The sequence below is a fragment of the Prionailurus viverrinus genome, chromosome D3, assembly GCF_022837055.1.
Source record: "Prionailurus viverrinus isolate Anna chromosome D3, UM_Priviv_1.0, whole genome shotgun sequence".
NCBI classification, from domain to species: Eukaryota; Metazoa; Chordata; class Mammalia; order Carnivora; family Felidae; genus Prionailurus; species Prionailurus viverrinus.
The window spans coordinates 13,779,068-13,805,105 of record NC_062572.1 but is presented as its reverse complement, the minus strand read 5'-3'; the positions used below and the strand labels follow the sequence as shown (position 1 = coordinate 13,805,105).

The window sequence follows — 26,038 nt, the reverse complement described above, 5'->3', positions numbered from 1 at the left end:
TGAGCAATGAACCTGGTTTTTACCTCCAAACTCCAACCTCCAGCAGAGTCCTGACCCATGGCGGCCGTGACAGAACGTACAAAAAGAAAAAATGTATACACACATCGAGCATCTAATACCCGCCAGAAATTGCTGAAGGGACCTCCACCTGTGTTTTATTTACTTAAAATTTATTTTCTAGCTCACCTTAATTCTCCCCTAAGACCCAGAGAGGTAGGTAAACAGCATTATCTCCTTTTTCACAGGCGAGGAAACTGAGGCACAGAGCAGAGAGGTGACTGGCCTGAGGCGCTACCCATGGGAACGGCAGGGCCAGGGTTTGAATTTGGATCCGCCTGCCTCCAGAGCTAAGCACTTCGCCATGGACTCTGGGACCTTTCTGGACAAGCCGATGGAGTGGAGAAACGTTAAGCAAGTGGTGGGCTCTCCTGGGCTAAATCTCAGTTCCAGGCCCCTTTTTTCACCCCAGGGAAGGAGGAACATCTGGGGGAAGCGGAAGGGCAGGACAGCACTCCCCCCCCCAGCCCTGGAACCCAACACAGAAAACCTCCAGGCCCCCACCTGGAGGGAGGATGGAAGGGGATGCCTCCAAGGCCACCTCAGGGAGCCTGGCTGCCTCCCTAATCATTTAGCCGGAGAAGAGCACAATAATCACCACTTAGCAGGCTAATTAATCCCCGCAGCACCCCAGAGCAGGGTTTTGCCGCTGCATGCATACCCATAATGTCGCTTGGAAAGGCAGGGCAGGGCCTCGGGCCTCCCTGCATTGCCCTGAGTGCACCTTCACACCGACCATGTACACGCACCCATCTGTTCATTCAAGAGTCACTGCACACCTGTCGTGTGTCCCTGTGTCTAAGCGTGAGCATGGCAGGTGTCACCTTTGCCCTCCTGGAGCTGAGAGTCCAGTGGGGAGGGGATGTGCAGCAGTTACCGGGAAACATGCACACGCCAAACTGTGCATGTTTGGCTGCCGTGCCATGGCTCTGGCTGTCCCTTCTCTCTGGCGTGTCCTTGTGGCTTGGCTTTGCCTGGCCAACTCCTACCCCTCTTTGATCCTCAGTTCTGAGGTCACTCTATAGGACTTTGCTGGGGGCTGGTTTGGTTGCTCCCCCTGTTTTCTAAGAGGGCCCTTAAGTCACTGCTTCCCTGGCCTGCTGCCCCATCAGACTGTGAGGTTTGAGCTTCAAAGTCCGGGGTCTGGGTAGCCCCCACACCTAGCGCTCTGTTGATGCCCAGTAAGTATTTGTACAATGAATGTATGAGAAGATCAATCACATGACCCGAAACTAAACTTTGGGGCCTTGGTTTCCCCATCTGTACGATAAGGTCTTTCTGCATCTAACAGTCTGTGACCAACAGGGCAGAGGCGTAATTCAATCTCTGAAGGACCGGAGGGGCCTCTGGAATGTCCAAATTGGGCATTAATCATCATCATCGACCCCTACTAATGTCACAAGCAGGCCAAAGCCTTGTGAATCCCTCCGGCATCTGCCAAGGGGCTGGTGTATCCATCAAGGTCTCTGTACCTGCAAGGAGCTAAGGCTGGCTCTGGCCCACCTACACACAAAAAAGGGACTTTGGAGGGATTGTGGCTTATCTCAGGCTTCAGAGGAGCACTGGACCACCAGGCCATCAGCCCAAGTGGAAGGATCTCTCCTCTTGCAACTTTCACATATACACGGATCGCCTGCGGACCTGGTTAGAAGGCAGACTGACCCAGGTGCTGAATGAACACACCCAACTTCTATACTGTTCATATCCTGGGATAGGGCGCTGGATCGGCCCTGCTTGGGCCAGATGCCTGTGCAGGATTTTCAGCGATGGGCAGTGGGGTAGGGGCACTCAACAGCCATGGCCTTGGTCCCCATTCCTGTGTACCCACGTCTTCCCAGAGAAAGATGGGCCTTGGGATGGGGTGGCCACCCTAAGGGGGGGTTCACTGCAGCTGGGGCAGAGCTGGGCCAGCTCTCTCCACAGTGACCATCTGAGCTGGTGAAGAGTATCATCTTTCAACCTGGAAAGTGATTTCCAGAGGCCCAGTGCAGGGTGGTGGGGGGTGGGGGGGAGCGGAGTGGCAGGAGAGTTTAAATAGCAGCTGTGTTCCTAATTTCCCCAGGAGGAGGCCTGGCCGCCCCTCCTCCGTGCTGAGTGTTGGCCATTAAAAACAAACAGTATCATTTGGTTCAATGTAAAATGAATTAAAGGAAATTAAACTGCGGGGGCCATGTGGCAAGCCTTGTCCTCCATTGTCTGAAGCCGTTTTTCATCTTCCCCGGTGAGGAACAACAGCTTGGGGGGTGTGGAGCAGAGCGGGACCAGAAAAATAAATAAATAATGCCCCCCCCCCCCCCCCCCCCCACTTTCCCCCACCTTACGGCGCGGCAGGAGGGGTTTGGGAAATCTCAGGTGCCTGCCCTGTCCCTCCTGGGTCCCCTGGTGGCAGAATGTAGCCTTTGAGAGTCTCCCAGGGATCACGGTGAAGGAAAAAAACAAAGCAAAACAAGAACAACAACAGAAAATGATGTGCAGGCCCCGGGGACACAGCAGGGCAGGGTGGCAGAGGGAGGAGGTGATGGACCGGCGGCTGGCTGTGGCTGGAGACAGGGTGTGTGGGGCCTGGACTGCTGGGGAATGATTCCGACCCGTCTGCAGCCTCACAGAATATTTGCTGTATCATTTGTGTTGGGGGAGTTGAGTCAGGAGGGTGGGGGTGGTGAAAGATGGGCAGAGGGGACTGTGTGATGCTTGGAAGTGGGGGTTCTGGAAGGAGACTGCCAAGTTCAAATCCCAGCCCTGCATTTACCAGCTGTGTGATTCTTGGCAAGTTACTTACCCTCTCTGTGCCTCGGTTTCCTCATCTGCACATTGGGGATTAGAGGAGAATTAACCTCAGAGGATTGTTATGAGGATCAGTTTATGTTTATGAGGCTCCTAAAATAGTACCAGGCGAATTGGTTACATTCTATTCTATTCTATTCTATAATATTTTAGTATGATTGTTGGTCCTTGGGGCATCTCTCTTGGGATCCGGAGGACCTCCCCTTAGGTCACAGCTCTGCCACAGACTTGCTGTGTGACCCTGCGTAAGTGAACACACCTTGATCAAATGCAGTTCACTCCAACAATGCAAGGCTTAACAGGAAACCTGATAATACAGTTCTTCTTTGCTCTAACAGATCAACGAGGAAAATCAAATGATTTTTACCAAGTTCAACACCTAGTTTAAAAAAATTTCAATAGCAGCACCTGGGTGGCTCAGTCGGTTGAGGGTCCAACTTTGGCCCAGGTCATGATCTTACAGTTTGTGAGTTTGAGCCCCACATGGGGCTCTGTGCTGACAGCTCAGGGCCTGGGGCCTGCTTCGGATTCTGTGTCTCCCTCCCTCCCCCTCCCCCACTCATGCGCATGCTCTCTCTCTCTCTCAAGAATAAACAGTAAAAAAAATGTTTGTAATCAATACATTGGAATAGATGGCTACTTCCTTGACGTGATAAAACGCTGGCCTCAGCCCCCAAATGGGCATCTTGTTTAATGGGGGATTGCAAGGACAGTTTCATGCTTCAGTTTAGGCTCTAGCATGGGTTATGCAGTCAGATGCTGATCCAGAGGCTGTTGTCAGAGGTATTGTGTAAATGTGATTAGCATCTACAATCAGTTGACTTTAAGTAAAGGAGATTATCCTCAATAATCTGGGTGGGCCTTATCCAATTAGCTGAGAGGCCACAGAGGTCTGCAGATGCCACAATGTTCCATTTTCTTTTCAAGGAACAACTGAAGTTTAAGACCTAGGCTTCATCTCATGTTCTGACACTGATTGGTGGAGGCTGCCGGCACTGTTGCACTGAGAGAGAAGAACCTGGGTGAAGCAGGGCCATGATGGATTAGCGATGCCTGACACAGGCTGGTAAATGGGAGCTTTCAGGCTGTTATCTCAGGGCTTCGGAGCTTCTCTGGGGATTAGTGGGTACCTGGGCTACAAACTTCAAGCAGAGCAAATAAAGAACAAATCCCAAAGATGAGTGTGAGCCCAAGAAGTCTTGCAGACCACTTGTTGCCTTAGGGTGAATCTAAAAATTAGCCTGGCAGGGGCACCCGAGAGTGGCTCACTTGGTTAAGCCTCGGACTTCAGCTCAGGCCATATCTCTTGGTTTGTGAGTCCGAGCCCACCCCCGCATCTGGCTCTGTGCTAACAGTGCAGAGTCTGCTTGGGATTCTCTCTCTCTCTCTTTCTCTCTGCCCCTCCCCCACTTGCATGCACGCATGCACGCTCTCGTGCTCTTTCTTTTTCAACGTTTATTTATTTTTGGGACAGAGAGAGACAAAGCATGAACGGGGGAGGGGCAGAGAGAGAGGGAGACACAGAATCGGAAGCAGGCTCCAGGCTCTGAGCCGTCAGCCCAGAGCCTGATGCGGGGCTCGAACTCACGGACCGCGAGATCGTGACCTGGCTGAAGTCGGACGCTTAACCAACTGTGCCACCCAGGCGCCCCTCTCGTGCTCTTTCTGTCTCTCTCAAAAGAAAACATGAATAAACTTTATAAAAACATTAGCCTGACAATTTCAAAAAGTCAAGTCCTTAATAATGACATTTAGTCAAACTCACTTCCGTTGGTTTCCAGCCCAGTCTCTGGACATGTTTCACCCCTTGGGGTCTTCTATTTCCCAAAGTGTCTGTCTGCTGTAGACAACGGAGATTCCCCCTTACACATAGCTTTCTTGCGAAGACCAAATGAGAAGGAATTAGGAACATAAAGATTCAAACTCCTGATCAGGGTTAGCTAACTTTTTCTTAAAGGTCAAGACATTAAATATTTTAGGTTTTGTGGGTCATACAGACTGTCTCTACTGCTCAAGTCTGTCTTTGCAGCATGAAACAAGCCACAGACAATGCTTAAATGCATGAGCATGGCTGTGTTCTAATAAAATTTCATGAAAATAAGCACTGGGTCCACAGGTTGGGGTTTGCCAACCCCTGAACTAGATTTTACAGCATACTGTGCTCAGTAAAAGGGTTTGGTGGTTAACAAGTTGGGGAAATGTCAAACAAAGTGAAATAAATTTCTTGATTGCAGGACTTCTCAGAGCCTTTACTATGTTAGCAAGCAAGAAGGGTAGGGGGTGGGAGTGTAGATCATGCTCAGAGCATCTCCCAAAGTTATCTGATCACGGAACACCTTTTTATAAAACATCCATTAACGTCTCCCTAAGGCCCCAGGACTGGATTCAGGGAGCGTCTTAGCGTGGTGGCTGAATTGAAAGATTTTTCCTGACCTTCTGGATACCCTGGTGAGCCTGATCTGCCATCAGGGTGGGTCAGAGTGAGCGAGGAGGAGGCCCTACTGCGTGGGTTCAAATCTCGACACTGCCACTTTCTAGCCCAGTGGTTTGGGGCAGGTAATATCTGTTCAGCTTCCCCACTATTTCAGTTTCCCCATCTGTGAAATGGGCGCAGTGAGGGTGCCTATCTGCCAGGGCTGCTGGTGGATTAAATGGAGTAGCCCATGTAAAGTGTTTAGCACAGTGCATGCATCCTGAATATGCCTTAGCTGTTCTTTTTTTTAAATAATTTTTTTAAAGTTTCCTTTTATTTATTTTGAGAGAGAGATAAAGAGCAAGCGGGGGAGGGGGCAGAGGAGAGGGAGATGGAATCCCAAGCAGGCTGCATGCCGTCAGCACAGATCCCCTTGAAGATCTCATGAACTGTGAGATCATGACCTGACCCGAGATTGAGAGCCAGATGCTTAACCGACCGAGCCACCCAGGCGCCCCAACGGCCCAGATGATTACCAAGCAGCGCAGTATGTACTGGGCTGAGGGGATGAAGGAAAATGAACGAGGGCAGTTACCAGTGTCTTAAGGGGGCGGGGGAAACTGATATTTAACCTCAGTCCTGGAGAATCACAGAATCAATGGGTCCAAGAGGACAAAGCGATTCACAACCGTTCAAGGTGTCCTTAGAGGAATCTCTTTGAAAATCCTTAGTAAATCTAAGCCGTTTTCACAATACAAAGTCCAGGTGACGCCCACCCCCAAAAAGCTAACTTTTAAATACTGCATATGCCATGAGATATGCAGTCGAGTTGTCACAACACCCTTTGAGGCGGTGTGTTATGCGTCCCCCAGATTTCCCACCGCGATCCTCAGGACTGTACTAAGATGTGCTATCTCACTGGGGAGTCTGTTATATTACAGGAGGGAAGGGATTTTGCAGGTGTAATTAACGTCACCCATCAGTTGATTCTGGGTTCATCAGAAGGGAGACTATCTGGGCGGGGTCTAATCTAATCTCATGAAACCTTTCACCGCCGAAGGGGAAGAAGTCAGGAAGATACGAAGCAGAAGTAGTCTACCCGCCATTTCTAGCTTGGAGGTGGAGGAGGTTACAGGAAAAGACCAGAGTGGTCTCTGGGAGCTCAGAGTGACCCCCCGCCAACACCCAGCCGAACGGGGACTTTAGTCCTACACCCACACAGAACTGAATTCTGCCAACAACCTAAATGAGCCTGGAAACAGATTTCTCCTCCAGAACCTCCAGATACGACCAATACTTTGATTTTGACCTTGTGAGACCCTGCAAAGAGAACACGGTCGAGTCCACCTGGCTTCAGACCTACAAAACTGTGAACTAATATACGAGTGCTGTTTGAAGCTTCTAAGTTGGTAATTTGTTAGGCAGTGATTGAAAATAGCGGGGGCACCTGGGTGGCTCAGTCCGTTAAGCATCTGGCTTCGGCTCGGTTCACGATCTCACAGTTTGTGGGTTCAAGCCCCATGTCGGGCTCTGCACGGACAGTGTGGCACCTGCTTTGGATTCTCCCTCCCTCCCTCTCTTCCCCTTGCACTCTTGTTCTCACTCTCTCTCAAAAATAAACTTAAAAAAGGAAAGAAAGAAAACTAATAGTGGCAGGCACTATTACCATCTCATTTTACAGATGAGGAAATGAGAGCAAGCAGAGGTGAGGTTTCAGGGTCACACAGAGGGTCAGTGCTAGAGGGTTTCCCAAGCCAGATTTGAACACAGGCGGTCTAGCTTTTAACCAGCATGCTGTGTCCTGTCTATGTATCTGCCTGAAGTGATCTCGAACGTGGAGGTCGAAGCTGCATGCAGAACATTACCGTTTGATCCTACAAAGACAGGTAGGAGCAAGGTATACATGCATTTGCTTGACTACGTATATGACAGCCATGGAAAGATCCAGGGGTGATTATTACCTCCCAGGAGGTAAAACGGATGCCTGGGGGCAAGAGAGCAAAGGGGATTTTTCACCAGAGGCTGTTTTTTGGTGTTTTCATTTCTGAATCCTGTGACCGTGTAACCTACCAAAAAAATAAAGATCCCCAGTAATTAGAGGGATGGCAGAAAGGTGGGACACCTCTGAGTGAATGCAAAAGCACTCTCGAGAGAGGACAGAACCGCAGGGACACGGGTGCGTGGGTGTGTTAGTTTTCTCAGGGGCCGCCCTGACCAAGTGTCACAGACTGGGTGGTTCAACCAACAGATGTATTTTCTCCCAGTTCTGGAGGCCCGACGTCTGAGACCGAGATGTCTGCAGGGTTGATTCCTTCTGAGGCCTCTCTCCTTGGTTTGCGGGTGCCTGTTTTCTCCCCGTGTCCTCACGGGGTCTTCCCTGTGTGTGTGCCTGTATTTGTGTACACATTTCCCCTTCTGTAAGGACACCAGTCAGATCAGGCAGGGCCCAACCTAATGACTTCATTTCCATGTAATTGCCTGAGTAAAAGATCTTTCTCCAAACGCAGTCATGTTCTCAGGTACCAGGGGTTAGGATTTCAACATCTGAATTTTGGTTGCAGGGGACACAATTCAGCCTAGAACAGCAGGGGAGCTGACTCAGGGCCATAAAACAAACATTCGGCCTGGTGTTTCTCAGCCCCGGCACGGCTGGCACTTTGGACGGGACCATTCCCGGTTGTGTGCTGAGGGGCTGTCGTGTGCCCTGCGGTACGTCTACCAGAATCCCTGGTCTCTCCCCACTAAAAGCCAATAGCAAGCCCCCCCAAACCCATTGTGACAACCCAATGCCTCCAGAAATTGCCAGATGTCCCCTGCCCCCCCCCCCCCACCTAGTTGCTAACCACTGGTTTAACCCCTTCTAGCACCCCCTGTGCAAGAATCTGGGGCAAATGCAGCTGGCCCTTCCAGAAGTTTGCACTTTCGTACACAGGATGATGTGCTGCGAAAGCTAGAGCCCAGGCCTGGGACACCCAGACCTGCCCTGGAGTAGACAGATGTCTGCTGGGGAGGGGAGGGCAGGGCAGAGAGCGGACGCTTGAGCTCCAGAAGGGGCGGGGTGGGGTGGGGGGAGACTCAGCCGGTGGGGAACCTCTCTGAGAGCAAAAGTGCTGGGTTCAGGGCCCAGAACAGAGAGAGATCTTAACGGCACAAAAAGCCTCGTGAATCGTCTTGGCTCTCACGTCAGAGAAAACCACCTTTCTTAACTTTCGTCCACCCTCCCTCTCTCCCTTTTCCTCCCCTGCACTTGGAGGTGAGCCAATGAGGCTGATATCTCATGGAGTCTCACCCTACTGAAAACTCTTGTCCCAGGGGTGTGGCTATGCAGGCCAAACAGGAAGTTCAGCTTAAGAGGATTTTGGACTCAGGAAGGGCTTCTTTCCTCTTATGGAAAAGGCAGAAAGTTGGTCAAATGCTGGGTTCCTCGGAGAAAAGAGTTCAGCGAAGGCTTTCCTTGCTTTAGACGCAGCTGGCCCTAGGAACTACCGAGCGGCTGTGTTGGTCTTCTACTTTCTGAGAACCTGAAGAGGCTAAAAATGACCACTTTGGGGATGAGGAAGCTGAGGGCTCCAAAGAGTGAAGTCACTTTCTCAACGCTGCATAGGGAATACATCACGGACCCAGGATTTGAACCCTGTTTCGTTCAAGGCTGGTGTTTTCTGATCTGTGGAGCTGCCCCACTTACTAGAGCCAAAGAGTTCTTAGACAAGCGCCTGCTTTTATCTTTTCCCATCTGAAAAAATGGGCAGAATGGCAGCTTCCTGCTACCCAGACCATTGGGAGGTTGAATAAATCCTGAGCTCAGAATGCTCTACAACAGTGCTGTCCAATGAATGTACTACTGAGAACTGGAAATATGGCCAGGGCAACCGGGGAATCAAGCTTTAAATTTAACTGATTTACATTTAAATAGTCACACGTGGGGGTGTCTGGCTGGCTCGGTCTGCAGAGCATGCGATTCTTGATCTCGAGGTTGTAAGTTCGAGCCCCACGTTGGGTGTAGACAGTACTTAAAAAAAAAATAAAATCTTTATTTAAAAAGGAAAATAGCCACATGTGGCTTGGTTGTCTGCCATATTGGACAGTGCAGCACTAGAATTCTGGACCAAGACTATTTCACTTTAATAAAGGGAAGGAGCAACGCATACAAGCCAGATTTTTAGTTACTATTACTACTTAATAGTAGGAGTTCAAGTGTGTGAGATACATGTTTCTGGGACAAGATTTTTTACCCTTTTAACTAGGTCTGGATTAGGTTAATATAAAAACAGGTTTCATACTTATTTTTATATTCTCAGGGTCTAGGATTGCCCTTGTCAGCCGACAGGTCCTGAATAATGTCAGGGGGCATTGCGGGGGTGGGAAGAAGTCACCAAGAACTCTATGCTCTTGCGGAAGGAAATAAAATGGGGGTGTGGTAATGCAGTTTGAGGACAACCACTTTCAACAGGGTGGTTAGGGAGGTGACGTGGTCTCAGAGCAAGTGACACTGGAGCAAAACTTGAATGACGGGAGGGAGACAGTCATGGGGACATAGGGGGAGAAAACTGCCCCAGGCGGAGAGAACAGCAGGTGCAAAGGGCCTGAGAGGGAAGGCCACTTGTGGCTGGTCCAGAGCGAGCAAGGGAGATGGTCACCAGTGATGAGGTCAGGCAGGTGGGTAGCAGCCAGGTGGGGCAAAGCTAAGACACACGGGTTATAGAAGTCGTCTGGATTCATAATACAAGTGGCTGCTCTAGACACCCAGCCGGCGCGATGGTTTGGGGTTGAGATCGCCAACCTGTGGTTGTCACCCTTAATCCCATCCTCATCTTGGCTGGCCAACGAGCCCGGCTCTCCTGGGAGGCCCAGGCGAGAGAAGATCCCTGACAGACCCTCCGGGGTCCCGAGGCATCTTGCAATTGGTGGCTCGCCCGGTCTCACACGTCAGGGACCGCAGAGCCATCAAGCAAATCCAAATGCCAAAAGCCCTTCCAGTACGACGATTATCATATTAAAAACCGACCCACCCTCTCAGTGGATGGCACGGAGGCGCGGGACACGGCATCTGTGCTGTGAGCCATTAGGGGTCCCTGACAGATGTGCTCTTTCCCCCCTCCCTCCCCCAGCTGCAAATGAAGACCCGTCCTTTTCTTCTGCCCAGACAAGGATTGATGAGGATTCGGAAGAGCACTCAGACAGGCAAGGAAAGGCTGTGAACCTTTTCCAAGCCTGCAATTTATCTTGAGGAGACTATTCACATCACTTTTTACAGGCTGGATTATGCTGTGACCTGGCACATTAATCTCGCCGAATAAAATAATAATAATCAGAAAAAGGGAGCTGGACAGTTGCCAGCGAGGCATTAATAACTGTCGCCCACACCTCAGCGGCACAGGGAAGGGGCGCCAGGTCACATCCCCACCCTCTCGCCCCCAGAAATGCCCGTCTGAAGTAGAAGGAAGTGAGGGAGCCACGGTCTGTACTTGGGGGAATTTTATATAGATATGAGGGCCCCTCTCCTTAATCAAGCCTGAGCAACTTCCCAAACAAATCCAGGGAACTTACATAGGAGGGAATATGGCCTAGAAGCTCAGAGCAGGGGGTTCTGGAGTCGGATTCCCCGAGTTCAAATCCCTGCTCAACCACTTTCAAGCTGTGTGGCCTTGGGTTACTTCCTTAACCTCTCCCTGCGTTTGTTTTCTCCTCCGGTAAACAGGGATAAAAACAGCACCTGTCAGGAGTGTATAACGGCACAGCCGTTGTGGGAAACAGTGCTGCAGTTCCTCAAGAAGTCAAAGAATTAACACATGACCCAGCAATTCCACTCCTAGGTATGTGCCCAGGAAGACTGTGTTCAAACAGATAACCTGCACACAAAGGGTTGGCACAGGACTAGTCACAGCCAAAAAGTGTCCATCAAACCCAAATGTGTATCAACAGACGAATGAGTGAGCAAATGGTGGTCTACCATACAACGGAACGGTATTCCGCCATAAAAAGGGATGAAGTGTACCTGTTCCAACATCGAGGAACCTTGAAAACACCACGGACAGGAGAGGGAAAGAAGCCAGGCACTGGGTCACAGAACGTGCGATTCCACTTCTACGAAATGCCCGCACCAGATAAATCCATGCGACGGGAAGCAGATGAGCAGTTGCCAGAGGCTGGGAGTGTGAGGGGGGCAGTGGCTGCAAACGGGGAGGGTTCCATCAGGGCCGATGAAAACGTCCTGGAACTGGAGACAGGTGGTGACGGTTGCACAAACTGTGACTATGCTGAACGCAGACGGCTTTGGTATACTTTAAAATGGTTGCTGGTTAATTTTACAGCGTGTGAACAGGACTTCAATACAAGACACACAAAAAAACCAACAGCACTTGCCTTGGGAGACAGATGTCAGAAAGAAATGAACACCTGGCCCATACAGAGTGCGGACTCCACACGCACACGGCTCCTATTGCTAGGTGTTAACTATGAGGTTTGCAGTCTTTGGCATGTGATTTCAGCCAGTTTCCGCTCTGTGACAAGAGATAGCAACATCTACCATTCCAGGGTCAAGACCGAATGAGACAATGTCTTCAGTTGACTATAAAACGCCACGGGTGCGGGGATTTTTGTCTACTTTGTTCATGGACATATCCTCAGTGCCTACAACAGTGCCTGACACGTAGTTGACATTCAGTCAATACATCCTGAACAAGTGGCAGACTTAACCTACTGCCTAGCTCCTGGTAAGTGCTCAGCGATGCTTGGCCATATTTATTATTATTGGTTTGGCTTCTAGGTAGCTTTAAGGCTCCCTGTATGGTCCTTTCCAGCACACAGAAGTGGGTACTACTCTGTCTTGTGGACTTCTGTGTCTTGATGACAGAGGTGTTGGACAGCTACCAAATACAACAGGTTTGAGCAGAGTTGGGAAAGGAATTTAAGTTCTCATTGCTGCTATAAGAGGAGGTGATGAGAGTTAGTGCAGCTGGCTAGACTATCAACTCATTCAATCACCCATCCATTCATCCATCCACCTATCTGTCCATCCACCTGTCCATCAATCCTTCCACCCACCCATCCATCCACCCACCCATCCACTCATCCATCCATCCATCCACCTGTCCATCAATCTATCCACCCATCCATCCATCCAAATATCTATCCATCCACCCATGCGTCCACCCACCACTCACTTGCCTACCCATCTATCCACATATCCACCAACTTTCCCATCCAGCCATCAAATTCATCCACCTACCTATATATCTATTCACTCATATATTCATCCACACATCTACCCATACATACTTACAACAAACGCTTCTGAGCGCATATCAGATGTTGGTGTCCCATCAACAAACAAGCTAGATGCATTCATTTCTGCTATCACAGAGGTGACAATCAAGCGGAGAAGGCAGATAATTAAGCAAGCAATTACAGTCAGGATGGTGAGTGCTAGAATAGGGAGAGTATAGAGTCCTCATCAGGGGCACCATCCCTAGCCTGAAGGGGGCAGGGAAGGTTTCTAAGAGGCTGTGATCCAAGGAGCAGGAGTTAGTTACGACACGAAGCAGAGGAAGGGCCTTTGAGGAAGACGGATCAGCAGGTGCAGTAGGTAGGAGACAGGATAGCACATAACCCACTCCGGAGACTGTGCACGTTAGTTAGGCAGTATCTCAGTGCCTCAGTTTTCTCATCTAGCAATCGGGTTAAGGGGAGCATTTACCACATGTCGGAATGGTGCTAGTTGCTATGTGTAAAGAAATGAAAGAAGTAGCATCTGGCTGAAGCACAAAGAATAGAGGGAGGGGCAGGCGGGGAGGAAAAAGCAATGAGGAAGCATGAGGACGGGTGGGCGGGACCAGCGGCAGAGGGCTGCAGAAAGCCTTGCCTGCCTCCTCTCCAGGCAGTGCCCAACCGGCCCCTCATTCCACCCACATCCGTTAAGTCTTTCGATCTTTGCAGCATCCTAAAAAGAATTTTGTTAACATCTCAACTTCCCACCGTTAGAAACATGTTCAGGGGCACAAAATGACTCCCGGAAGGCCCCGTGGCTAGAAAGTGGCAGGGTCAGGAGGGGCCCAGGAGCTCCGGCATGTGGTCCACTCGGTGCCTGGCAGCTGATCTCCTGAAGCGGCCACGGCCGTGGGAGTTGGAAGACGTGGATTCCTATTCTGATTCTTTAACTGACTGGTTGGGTGTCTCAAACTTCGTTCAGCCTCCGTAGAGTAAGTGAAAGAATGGCTCCTCAAAGACACCAGGTCCTAATCCCTAGAACCAGCGAAGGAGACCTTACCTGGAAAAGGGGTCTTTGAAGACACAATCAAATTAAGGCTCTTGGCATGAGGAGAACATCCTGAATTATCCAGGGCCCTAAATGCAATCACCTGCATCCTTATAAAAGACAAAGAAAGGGATACTTCACACACAGAAGGCCACGGAGGCAGAGATGGGGATGACATGGCTAAGGAACACCAGCAGCCACCAGAAGCCGGAAGAGGCAAGGAACGGATCCTCTCGTCACATCTGGAGGGAGCGCTGCCTTGCCGACACCCTGATTTCGGCCCAGTGACACTGACTTTGGACTTCTGGCTTCTGGAACTACGAGAAAACAAGTTTCTGTGGTTTCAACGCACCGGGCACAGCACCGACAGGATACTCAAACTGAGTTTTTCATCTAGAAAGAGGTGCTAATGAATTCCCTCTCACGGGGGTGATGAGAGCCTGAAGTGAGTCAGGACGCGGGAAAGAATCCAGCAAGAGCCAGAGTGTGCTAGGTGCTGAGTAACCGTTAGCTGCCTGTTTTCCTTATCCTTCTCTCACACCCACTTTGAGGCAGAGCTGGGGCCCCTGAGGATGTGAAGTTCTGGGCGGGAACCCCAGCTCTCGTGTGAAATGGTCACAGCTGTGGGACTGAGAAGCCACCTGCCCCCTCAACCTCCCATCTCCTATCCATCAATGAGAGTAATGGTACCCACCTGAGACGAACAGCAAGGGGCTACGTAAGGTGATTCGTACACGAAGGGCCCTTAGCAAACTTTCAGGCACACGGTCGGTGCTCAATAATTGCGAGCTCTTATGACTCCAGGCGGTCAGTGCTGAGCGAGCTTCCCCACTTGGCTGGGTTCATGTCCCTTGCCCTCAATGGACATCAAACGATTTTCCATCTTATTTCTGCCCAGAGATAATCAACCAGGAGGCACAGGGGCGGGGACGGAGTGAAACTCCAGTTTCTCCACCATGTCCCTCACCCACCTGCTTATAGAGCCCTGCTCTGCCCAGTGCCATGCCGGGTCCTGCAGACAGAGTGGAAGGACAGAACAGGCTTCTCGGATATGGGGAGGTGGAAGTGAACCACAGATAATCCCAAAGTGTCACAGTGCTATGAAGGAAAAGGTTCAGGGATCTAGAAGTGACTTTTTAAAATAAGATTTAATTAATCAATTTATTTATTTTTATTACTTTTATATAATTAAACAAATTTTTTAATGTTTATTTTTCAGAGAGAGACAGACAGACAGAGTGTGAGCAGGGGAGGGGCAGAGAGAGAGGGAGACAGAATCTGAAGCAGGCTCCAGGCTCTGAGCTGTCAGCATAGAGCCCAATGTGGGGCTCGAACCTGTGATTCATGAGATCATGACCTGAGCCAAAGTCAAACACTTAACCAACTGCTCCACCCAGGTGCCCCTTTATTATTTTTGTTAATGTTTATTTATTTTCGACATAGAGATAGAGCACGAGTGGGGAGGGGAAGAGAGAGAGGGAGAATCTGAAGCAGGGTCCAGGCTCTGAGCTGTCAGCACAGAGCCCGATGTGGGGCTTGAATCCATGAACCGTGAGATCGTGACCTGGGCCGAAGTTGGACGCTCAACTGACTGAGCCACCCAGGTGCCCCTATTTATTTTTCATTTTCATTTTAGACAGAGAGAGTGCAAGTGGGGGAGAGAAAATCTCAAGCAGGCTTCATGCCCAGCACAGAGTCCAATGTGGGGCTCGATCCCACGACCCTGGGATCACGAACTGAGCCAAAATCAAGACTCAGACACTCAACTGACTGAACCACCCAGGTGTCCCTTGAGATTTTATTTTTAAGTAATCTCTACACCCAGTGTGGGGCTTGAACTCACAACCCCAAGATCAAGAGTTGTATGCTCGGGGCGCCTGGGTGGCTCAGTTGGTTAAGCGTCTGACTTCAGCTCAGGTCACGATCTCACGGTCCGGGAGTTCGAGCCCCGCGTCGGGCTCTGGGCTGATGGCTCAGACACTGGAGCCTGCCTCCGATTCTGTGTCTCCCTCTCTCTCTGCCCCTCCCCTGTTCATGCTCTGTCTCTGTCTCAAAAATAAATAAACGTTAAAAAAAAAAAAAAAAAAAAAAAAAAGGAACTTGGGTTTCAAAAAAAAAAAAAAAAAAAAGAAAAAAAGAGTTGTATGCTCTACTGACTGAGCCATGTAGGTGCCCCTAGAAGTGACTTTTAGTGGAGGCCCCAAGGATAAGCCTCTGACCACAGCAGCCCACGGCAGGGAGGAGCTCGGACAGAAGCAGTATAGATGCGGCAGTGGCTCCTTCTCTTAAAGTGTGCGATTTGGTAAGTTTGTTATATGTACACCCCTGTGAAACCATCACCACAGTCAAGACAGTGAATGTATCTGATACCCCCAGAAGTTTCCCTGTGCCCCTTGGTAATCCCTTCCCTCTGGGAAGTCCCTTCAGCCAACCACTGATCTGCTTTCTGTCACTATAGGCCAGTTTACATTTTCTAGAGTTGACAGAAGTGGAACCATAAGGTACACTCTTGGTTGCTACAGTTTCCTTCACTTAGCATAACTGTTAAGTATTTTAAGATTCATTTATGTTGTATCAATACAGTTGACCCTTGCACAATGCAGGGGTTTAGGGGCACTGACCTCTGTGCAGTCAAAAATCTGCATATAACTTTTGACTCCCCAAGAACTTTACTAACAGCCTACAGTTGTTGACTGGGAGGCTTACTGACAACATAAAGCCGATTAACATCTGTTTTGTATGTTGTATGTATTCTTACAGTAAACTATGCTAGAGAAAAATAATATTAAGAAAATCCTAACTAGGGGCGCCTGGGTGCCTTAGTTGGTTAAGCACTGACTTCGGCTCAGGTCATGATCTCGTGGTTTGTGGGTTCGAGCTCCGTGTCGGGCTCTGTGCTGACAGCTCAGAGCCTGGAGCCTGCTTTGAATTCTGTGTCTCCCTCTCTCTCTGCCCCTCCCTTGCTTGTGCTCTCTCTCTCTCAAAAATAAACATTAAAAAAAAAAAAAAAAGAAAATCACAAAGAAGAGAAAAATACATTGATAATACTGTGCTGTATTTATCAGAAAAAAATCGTGTATGAGTGGTTCAATTCATGTTGTTCATGTGGTTCAAGGGTCAACTGTAGTTCATCTCTTTACATTGCTGAGTTGTATTTTGTTGCATGGATACACCAAAATTTGTTGATCTGTCTGCCTATTTTTTTTAGTCTTTATTTTTGAGAGAGAGAGAGAGACAGACAGAGTGCAAACCAGGGAGCAACAGAGAGAGAGGGAGACACAGAATCCGAAGCAGGCTCCAGGCCCTGAGCTGTCAGCACAGAGCCTGACGCTGGGGCTCGAACTCACGAACCGTGAGACCATGCCCTCAGCCGAAATCGGATGCTCAACCGACTGAGCCACCCAGGCGCCCCATGCAGAAGCCTTTTCATGGACACATGGTTTCATTCCTCTTGGGTGAGCACCTACGGGTGGGGGGGCTGGACTGTACGACAGGTGTTATGTTTAACCTTCCAAGAAACCTCCAAGCTGCCTTCCAAAGCGGAGGTGCCATTTACATTCCCGCCGCAAGTGTGAGTTCCAGAAATATATCTATCGGGTCTTTGCCCACGGCTGTGCCTGTGCGAACAGCTGTGCGGTCTGGCCTTTCCGTGTTGGCCACCACCATGGATGAGTGCGGCATCTCACACACTGATTTTCACTGTCATTTCCTAAAGACTAATGAGGCTGAGCATCTTTTCACGTGCATATCTGCCACCAGGAGATCTGCTTTGGTGAAGGGTGTTTAAGTCTTTTAACCATTTATTAATCGGGAAAGAGTTGACTACATCTGCTCTTTACAAAGGTGTGGGCAGGTAACCAGGGTGGAGAAACTTCCACAGGTGGGGAGCTGTTATCCCCCACCGCGCCTGGAAGCAGTGAGCAGAGAGTGTAGTTACTAGACCTTGACGGAAGGCTGTCTGCAGGGGGCTGCCCACGATGGGACCTGTGTGTTCAGAACTGTCTCCCACAACTGTGAAAGGGGATGGTAGTAATTAGAGTACCTACTTCATGGGGTGGTGCGGACTCAACGAGCTAATGTGTATACACACTTAGAACAGTGCCGACCCGAAAGATGAGCTCAGGGAAACGCATTTTGGAAATGTGACCGCCAGAACCAAAGAACTATAAATTCACGTGGCGGTTTGTTACAGCTGCCATAGGAGACTAATACCCTAGAGGAATAAATACCTCTGCCTCTCTCTCCTTTCAGGCTTTCCCCTGGTGAACCCCGCTGGAAGCTGGGGGCTGTGGGAGCCCGCTGGTACAGTTCACCCAGGTCAGCCTCCAGGGCAGACAGCAGGGTGGGAAAGAAACGTGGACAGTGTATCTGGAGGGGCAAGAGGAAGACACCCAGCACAATTATTCTCCCCATTTTACAGATGAGGAAACCGAGGCACGGAGAGGTTGAGTAACTCATCCAAGGTCACACAGCTGGTCATAAAGACAATACTAAGAAGCGATGTGAATCACTGAGTGCTTGCTATGTGCCAGGCATGGGGAAAAGCAGTTCCCATTTCCTACCAGCGATAGTTCTTAGTACTTAGTTCTACGTGCTTAGAAGGAAGGTGCATTCTTGTTATCAGTTGACAGAGGAGGAAATTAAGGCTCAGAGAGGTTTTGTCATCTGCTCAAAGTCACACAGCTCGGAAGGGGGTAGCTGGGACCTGAATGGAGTCGTGCTCAATGCCCAAGTCCACGTGTGGAACCACCGGGCCATCCTGCTTCCCACTGTCAAGTGCCCGCCCCCTACCTGATACATGGTGTGCGCTCAGGGGGCAAATGGTAACGGTGACGGCGGTCTCCGAGGGGCAGGTGGGGAGGCATCTCAGGACTTCTTGAGGTCTGTTTCCCCTCTGTCTTTCTTCCCCATTTTGTCTTTAGGCCATTTTAGACCTCCTGGCACTGCCTCTGGCACCAGAGCTGTGGCTTCATCTAAGGAAACCACAACAGCTGAGGGTTTTGGGTCAACCGAATAAACCACATGGTGGGGGAGGGGAGTGCGATGTGGAGGGACAAAACCGGACTCAGACTGCCCTGGTGTGAATAATAAGAAATATATCTATCGGTCTTTGCCCCCGATTGCTGACAATGAGCTCCTAAATCCCCTGGAATTTCCTGGAGTATCTTTGGGCCTAATACGGTGACTCCTGGTGGGCTCCTGGATGGGAGCTGGTCACCAGAAAAACCAAGCCATGATCAGAAGCTTAGGACTTTCAGCCCCACCTCCCTTATTCCAGAGAGGGGAGAGGGGCTGGAAATGGAGCTTATGATCCACCCTGCCTGTGTGACAGTCTCCACAAAAATCCCAATAGTGCAGGATATCCTGAGAACTTTAGGGATGGTGAACACGTCTACAGGTCAGGAGGGTGGTGCACCCCAACGCATGGGGACAGAAGCTCCTGTGTTCAGGATCCTTCCAGACCTCGCCTTCACGCCTCTTCACCTGGCTGTTCATCAGCATCCTTTACCATATCCTTAATTATACAATAAGCAGGTAAACGAGTGTTACGCCTGAGTTCTGTGAGCTATTCTAGCAAATGACTGAACCCACGGAGTGGGTCGTGGAAACCCTGATTTCTAACCAGTCGGTCAGAAGCACAAGTGACGATCTGGACTAGAAATGGGTGTCGGAAGTGGGGTGGGGACATCTTGTGGGACTGAGCTCTTAACCCGTAGGACGTGATGCCACCTTCAGGTAGACAGTGTCAGGACTGAGTTGAACTGTAGGACACCCAGCTGGTGTCGGAGAATTGCCTGATGTGTGGGAAACCCACACACGTGGGGTCAGAAGTGCTGAGTGTGTGAGTGAAGAAGGGACACAGCAGTGTTTTTCCTAGACATTTGGCACAGGGCTTTGGGCGCCCTCAAGATGGATGGCCCGTTCCAACCTGCTCTCCTGCCAACCAATGCCTGGGACTAATTCTGAGCTTTCTTTTTTCTTTTCTTTAATGTTTATTTATTCTTGAGAGAAAGACAGAGAGAGAGTTTGTGAGTAGGGGAGGGGCAAAGAGAGAGGGAGAGAGAGAATCCCAAGCAGGCTCCACTCTGTCGGCACAGAGCCCGACACGGGGCTCAACCACACGAATCATGAGATCCTGACCTGAGCCGAAATCAAGAGTATGACGCGTCACCGACTGAGCCACCTGGGTGCCCCAAATTCTGAGGTTTCTGAAGTTGAAAAGATGGCTGCTTTCACAGAATGGAAAGGAGGAGTCTCCAGAGATTCTTTGGTGCGTCTGCCTCTGTCCAGATTCCCTGCTACAGGTGTTCTCACAGAGGCGCAGGCATTCATTACACCCTAAAGATGCTGCCTTTTCCTAGCTCCGCTCAGTCCTCTGAATGACAATAGTTATCCCCCAAGACCTCTCCACCCCAACATCTGTCGGCACGCCTTTCCCTGCAGGCAAAGCACCACGGCCACCACGCCTGGTCCTGTGTCCATGGCAGACATCACTAATCGATCATGGAGCTCATTTCTTCTGAGCCTCAGAACGCTTGCCGTTAAACAAACAACACTCCTGAAGTCACAAGAGTGGAAACCTATGAAAGCCACCCTTCCCTGGGAGAAGCAGGACGTGTCAACATACTTTTTTCCTTTCTCAGGTGAGATTTAGATGAAAACTGCATCAAGGGCAGTTTTGAACAATGAAACTTAGGCAGTGCCTTTGGAGAGCAAAGGACGGTGGTGACGAAAAGCCAGGCTCAGACTCAGGGAATTGTAAGAGGTGGGTGATGGGCTCTGTTTATTTTAAACGCTGGCATCCGCTCCGCCCAGGCCTATTCTTTCCTCCTCCAGAAGGTGCCCCGAATCCCCTGCATGATGGGCATTAATGGGGCTACCTCGTGGCCGCAGCCAATGCCTACCTTGGACTTGACAGCCAGGATGATCTTGGGCAAGGCCACGACCAGGCACTTGAGGGCGATGGTGACGTACTTCAGCACGAAGTCTGCGATGCCCACAATCCACAGCAGGTCGAAGAAGTCCAGTGTCTCCAGGTTGGGCTTCAGGAATATGAGGCTGGTGGGGGTTGGAGGGAGAGAGTCAGGATGCTCACTTAGGATCCTGGGCCCTTGGAAGCTTTTTCTACTCACTCTGGGAGCTTTGTGAATATAAGCTGTAGAAAGAGCACTGAACGGGGAGTCAGATATCTGTGTCCTGTCTCTGAATTTGCTACTAAGTTGCTGTGTGACCTCAGGTAGGTATCTTAACCTCTCTGAGCCTCAGTTCCCCTGAGGGCTATGCAATAAGATTGGCCAGGAGCCTCATTAGTTAGGGTTTCCTCCAGCTTTATGAGTCCACAACAGGCTTCATAAGAGGAAGCAAAGGGGAGGCAGGCAGGTAGGCTGGCCAGCACGACATACGGAGGAGAGAAATTGATGTGCAGACACTGTGCTAAGCTACTCACTGTACCCCATTGTCCTCCACAGTGGGTACTGCTTATTCCCAATTTATAAATGAGGCACAGAAGGTTGGAGAGGTGAAGTAAGTTGCATGAAAAACATACGGGCATTAGTATCATACCCGAGTTTGAATCCGGTTTTCTCTATTTATTGGACCCTGGGCAAATAATGTTATCTCTGTAAGCCTCAGTGTTTTCACGTGCAACATGGGACTCATTCCCTCCTTCATAGTGTCACTGGCGGGATTCAGGAGAACAGACGTACGACAGACCCGGCTGTGCAGCAGTGATAATAACAGCAACCCACGAGGTAGGTACTATTTAATCTGCCCCATTTTGCACATGAGGAAACAGAGGCACAGAAAGATAAAGTAACATGCACAAGGTCCTACAGATACTAAGGGACAGAGGTAGATTTAGACCCAGGTATCCCGGCTATAGTTCGTGCTTTTCCATCTTTATTCCACAGCGGCGCTACTCAGAGTATGTAAACCCGTTCTACCCACTTGGGACCAGGTAAGTTAACTCTACACTCAGTTCCTGTACTTCTCTTGTTAAACACAGACATCAAGCCATTCTCAAACTGCCACCGGTCCATGGACCACACTTTGAGTAGCTCTGCTTTCTACCCCCAGAGGATGATGAAGTTATTCATAATAACAACGTAAGAGCTAAAATATCTTGGCTGCTTACATCATGCTGGCCTCTTCAATACACTTTACATGTCTTAACTCATTTCATTTTCCTACCTCTAGGAGGTAGGCACTGTGATTATTCCAATCTGAGCTGGGGAAGGGGGAGCCCTAAGAGGTACAGTCGCCTGCCCACAGCTCTTGGCTAGAACGGGAGCCAGAACAGGAACCAGCAGCCAAACTGTGCTTGTCCACTCACTTTTCCTCCTGCTGGATTACAGGCTCTGAGCAAAGGCTATACCAAGTCCTCTCTGTCCACTATAAAGGACTGGTGCACACAGCCCAGCACGGATGCTTGCTGAATGCTTCTGACGTACTCTGCTGGGCTGGCAGGAAGTGGTGCAAACTGGGATTGCTTATTATAGCCTCCTAGGAATGAACTGGTCTGTTGTTTTTTTTTTTTTTAAGTTTACTTATTAGAGGAGGGGGGGAGGGAGGGGCAGAGAGAGAGAGCGAGAGAGAGAGAGAGAGAGAGAGAGAGAGAGAGAGAGAAAGAGGGAATCCCAAGCAGGCTCTATGCTGTCAGTGCAGAGCCTGAAACGGGGCTCAATCCCACGAACCATGAGATCATGACCTGAGCTGAAATCAAGAGTCAGATGTTTAACAGACTGAGCCACCCAGCTGCCCCAAACTGGTCTGGTTTTTACTTTTATTTAAAAAAAATCAATTTCTACTTATAATAAAGAGTCTCAAAGAGCTAGAGTAGGGCAAAATCAATAAAAACAATCAGGGGCGCCTGGGTGGCTCAGTCGTTAAGTGTCTGACTTCGGCTCAGATCGTGATCTCGAGGTCCATGAATCTGAGCCCTGCGTTGGGCTCTGTGCTGACAGCTTGGAGCCTGCTTTGGATTCTGTGTCTTCCCCTCTCTCTCTGCCCCCCACCCCCGCTCACATGTTGTCTCTCTCCCAAAAATAAATAAACGTTAAAAAATAAATACACAAATGAAAATAATCTATTTTGGCAACCTTACCCGATACCCTCTGTGTCCTTTCACGTTCTAGCCTTGCCTCTAGAGGACGCCTCGCGTCCAGGTTTGAGTGGCCCTCTGTGTTACAATCCAGGGAGAGTCCGGCAGCCCCAGGTGCCCTTTGCCTCTGCTCCTGTCCCTCCTGGGATCTTGGGCTGGTTAGCTGACTCCTACACTCTGCTTCTCTGTTACGCTTCTTTGCTGACAATACGTTAAGATCTGCCTTCCACTCGTCTCAGAGACACCAGCTGGTCTCAGACTCATCTGTCTGGGTTTTAGTTCACCATCTTAGGGGATTTTTCCTGTTTTGGCTTTTGGAGGAGGGGCGGGACCGAGGTGTTTTTGTAGATTGATCACTAAATCCACTTATTTCTAACTACCCTATGAACTTTCACGGACTGATGTACTTTATTATCAGTTTCACTCCTCGTTAGGCACCACCACCAACAGGTACATTTATTATAAAAGGTAATTTCTTATAAAAGAATACTATCCGTTTACCCAGTACTTCTCATGCACTATAGCATTTGGCCTTCCTAACAATTAGCCTGTCAGGTGGATAAAGCAAGAATAACCTGGCCCTCGTTCTACCAATGAGGAAGCAGGGCGAAGCCTAAGGAGGTTCCATTATTCGCCAAAGGTGGTCAAGTGGAAGGACGCTGGTCATCAGATTGCAAATGCTAGGAAGACTCAGTCCTGCTGGTAAGGGCCGCCTAGCAGGACTAAGACTCATTAGGAAAGACTTCATTACGCCTCAGTTTCCTCACCCGTGAAATGGGGCCATCGATACCCTGCTGGGTCACTGAGAAGGTAAAATTAGGTGATGCCTATGGGTATCAAGCACACAGACCACTGACATCATTGCGGAAGGGGGTCAGCTTTGTTGCTTTTCTCCTAAGCTGCTCTCTCCCGCTCTCTTTCTGTGCTGCCAGTTTGACTCAGCTCTGGTTTGATGGGAGCATGGAGGTCTGAGCCTGCGAATGTGATCATGCCCAGAGAATGGCATGAGCTGGAAATTCATCCAAGATTCTGGGAAACCCCACCTCCTCCACCCTCCACCCATCGGGACCTTGATATTCTGGGCCAGACAATAACGCATTGTGTGTGATGAGTGTTGATGCCTTAAAACGAACTCTCCAAATAGCCTTTATGGGGTGGCCCCAGAAAGTGGGGAAACTTCCCATTCCTCAAAGTCCAAAGTCCATTTTTAAAACAGATGTACATGATTTGAAAGCTTGGCTGGAGTTTCAACCCAGTCCTACAGGTCTTTACTGGCCGGCCCTCCCCCACCTCCCCACTGTGTGGTTACTAGAAAACGTAAAATCACACACATAGCTTGCGGTGTATTTCTACTAGAGAGCTCTGCTCTGGCATGCGTGTATACAAGAGGGTGGAATTTAAAGGTTACGTGACACAGAGCCACTACACTGTTCCCAAGTGAAGGAGTTGTGTGTCCCAAGCAAAGTGCCCCCCACTTTCCCACTAGGGGTCAGAACCCCTCCCCTGCTCACCTGTTGTACAGCTGTTGGGAACTGAATGTATAGAGCACGTATAGGGTGTTTCCTGCCAGAAAGGCCAAGATCCACAAGATGACCAGCACAGATCTCTTCTCCTGGAGACAAAACAAGAGATTTGTAGGGATGCTGCAATGCCAAAGGTGCACATGGCAAAACATTCCAGAATGTTTTCTGACAAGTGCCAATTTCCCCCTTTCTCAAAGGTTTGGAAGAAGCAGGGCTGATGGTGAAGGGAAGGGTGCTGGAATCTTCCCATCCCACTGGAACCCAAGGGGTGGTCACAGAGAAGGTGACAGAAATGTGGAAACATGGGGTGCCTGGGTGGCTCAGTCGGTTAAGCATCTGACTCTTGATTTTGGCTTAAGTCATGATCTCATGGTCGTGAGACTGAGCCCTGCATCGGGCTCTGTGCTGGGCATAGAGCCTGCTTAAGATTCTCTCTCTCTCTATGATTCTCTATATATATCTCCACCCCAGTGCCCCCCCACACACAAAATGTAGAAACCTGCTATGTGAAAAGGCAGGAAGGCACTACAGTTAGCAGAAGATTCTGGAGATGGACGGCCTGGGTTCAAACCCTTCTTCTGTAATCAGAGGGCTGGGCAAGTTACCGAAACTCTCTGCATTTCCCTCTCCTCATCTGGAAAATGGGTATATACTGTGTCTCCACAACGGAGTTGTGAGAATTGACGCGCACGAAACACTCAGAACAGTGCTGTACGCAGTAAATGTTAGTTCACATTTACTGTAAAGAACTGAGACACAGAGAAGGTAAAGAGCTGTTGCTCAAGGGCACTTGTTTGAGGTCTCTGTGCCCTCATTTGAGGATGGGAGTTTTGCTAAGGATTAAGTAAAGTTTTAAAGGTAAACATTCAGTCTACCATGGATTCATGTCTCAGGCTCAGTGAATGGTAGGACTATCATTCAGACTTTACAACCCAGCAATAGATTCCGATCTACAGGTTGGCAAGTTCCGCTTCCGCTTTTTCTAGGACTTCTGGGGTACTATCCTGGCCTGGCCATTCAATACAGGGCCACAGTTATAGGGTTAGATTCAAGCTTGTACACGAGGCCATCAAAGACTCTGCCCAAGTCATCCCCGCTTCTCTCTCCAACCTCATTTCTTTTTTTAGAAAAAAAAATTTTTTTTTAATGCTTATTCATTTTTGAGAGAGAGACAGAGCATTAGTGGAGGAGGGGCAGAGAGAGAGGGAGGCACAGAATCCAAAGCAGGCTTCAGGCTCCAAGCTGTCAGCCCAGAGTCTGATGCGGGCCTCGAACTCATGAACTATGACATCATATGAACTATGAAGTCGGACGTTTAACTGACTGAGCCATCCGGGCGCCCCCTTTTTTTTAAATGTTTTTTTATTTTGGGGGAGAGAGAGAGAGAGAGGGAGTGGGGGAGGGCAGAGAGAGAGGGAGACACAGAATCCGAAGCAGGCTCCAGGCTCTGAGCTGTCGGCATAGAGCTCAACACGGGGCTCGAACTCAGGATACATGAGATCATGACCTGAGCCGAAGTCAGATGCTCAACCAACTGAGCCACACAGGTGCCCCTCTCCAGCCGCATTTCTGATGAGTCCCCAGGAAGACGAGAAGGAAAACCTACTTGGTTTCCTATTTCCCAGCAGCTTCTCCAGCTGAGAGCGATCCCAAGGAATTTGTGGAGAAGGTACAGAGTAGGGTGCATGCATTCTGGGGAGACATGCACACAGACCCCTGTGCTGCTGACTCTCAAAAGCTCATCTTTTCCTGGATCAGGGTGGCTGCGTTGCTGGAATCAGATGAGGTCATAAGTCTCTCAGTGTAACCTTCCCTGCGGTTTTGGTAAATGCTCCACTGTCTCCAGACACAGATCAGTGCTCCGTGCACGGTTACAAAGCACATTTCCATAGAGTAGACAAAATAAA

The 26,038-nt window shown here is 49.7% G+C and overlaps 1 protein-coding gene across 1 annotated transcript in view; it reads right to left on the bottom strand.

The window, feature by feature from the left end:
• Nucleotides 1-26,038, bottom strand: part of RNFT2 (ring finger protein, transmembrane 2) — a 70,065-nt gene that overhangs the window by 33,881 nt on the left and 10,146 nt on the right. Inside the window, exons 6-7 of the mRNA XM_047828115.1 lie at nt 24,120-24,220; nt 20,414-20,567 (exon numbers count right to left, since the gene is read on the bottom strand). Of these exons, the coding sequence (XP_047684071.1) occupies nt 20,414-20,567; nt 24,120-24,220 (255 nt within the window). The remainder of the gene's footprint in view (nt 1-20,413; nt 20,568-24,119; nt 24,221-26,038) is intronic.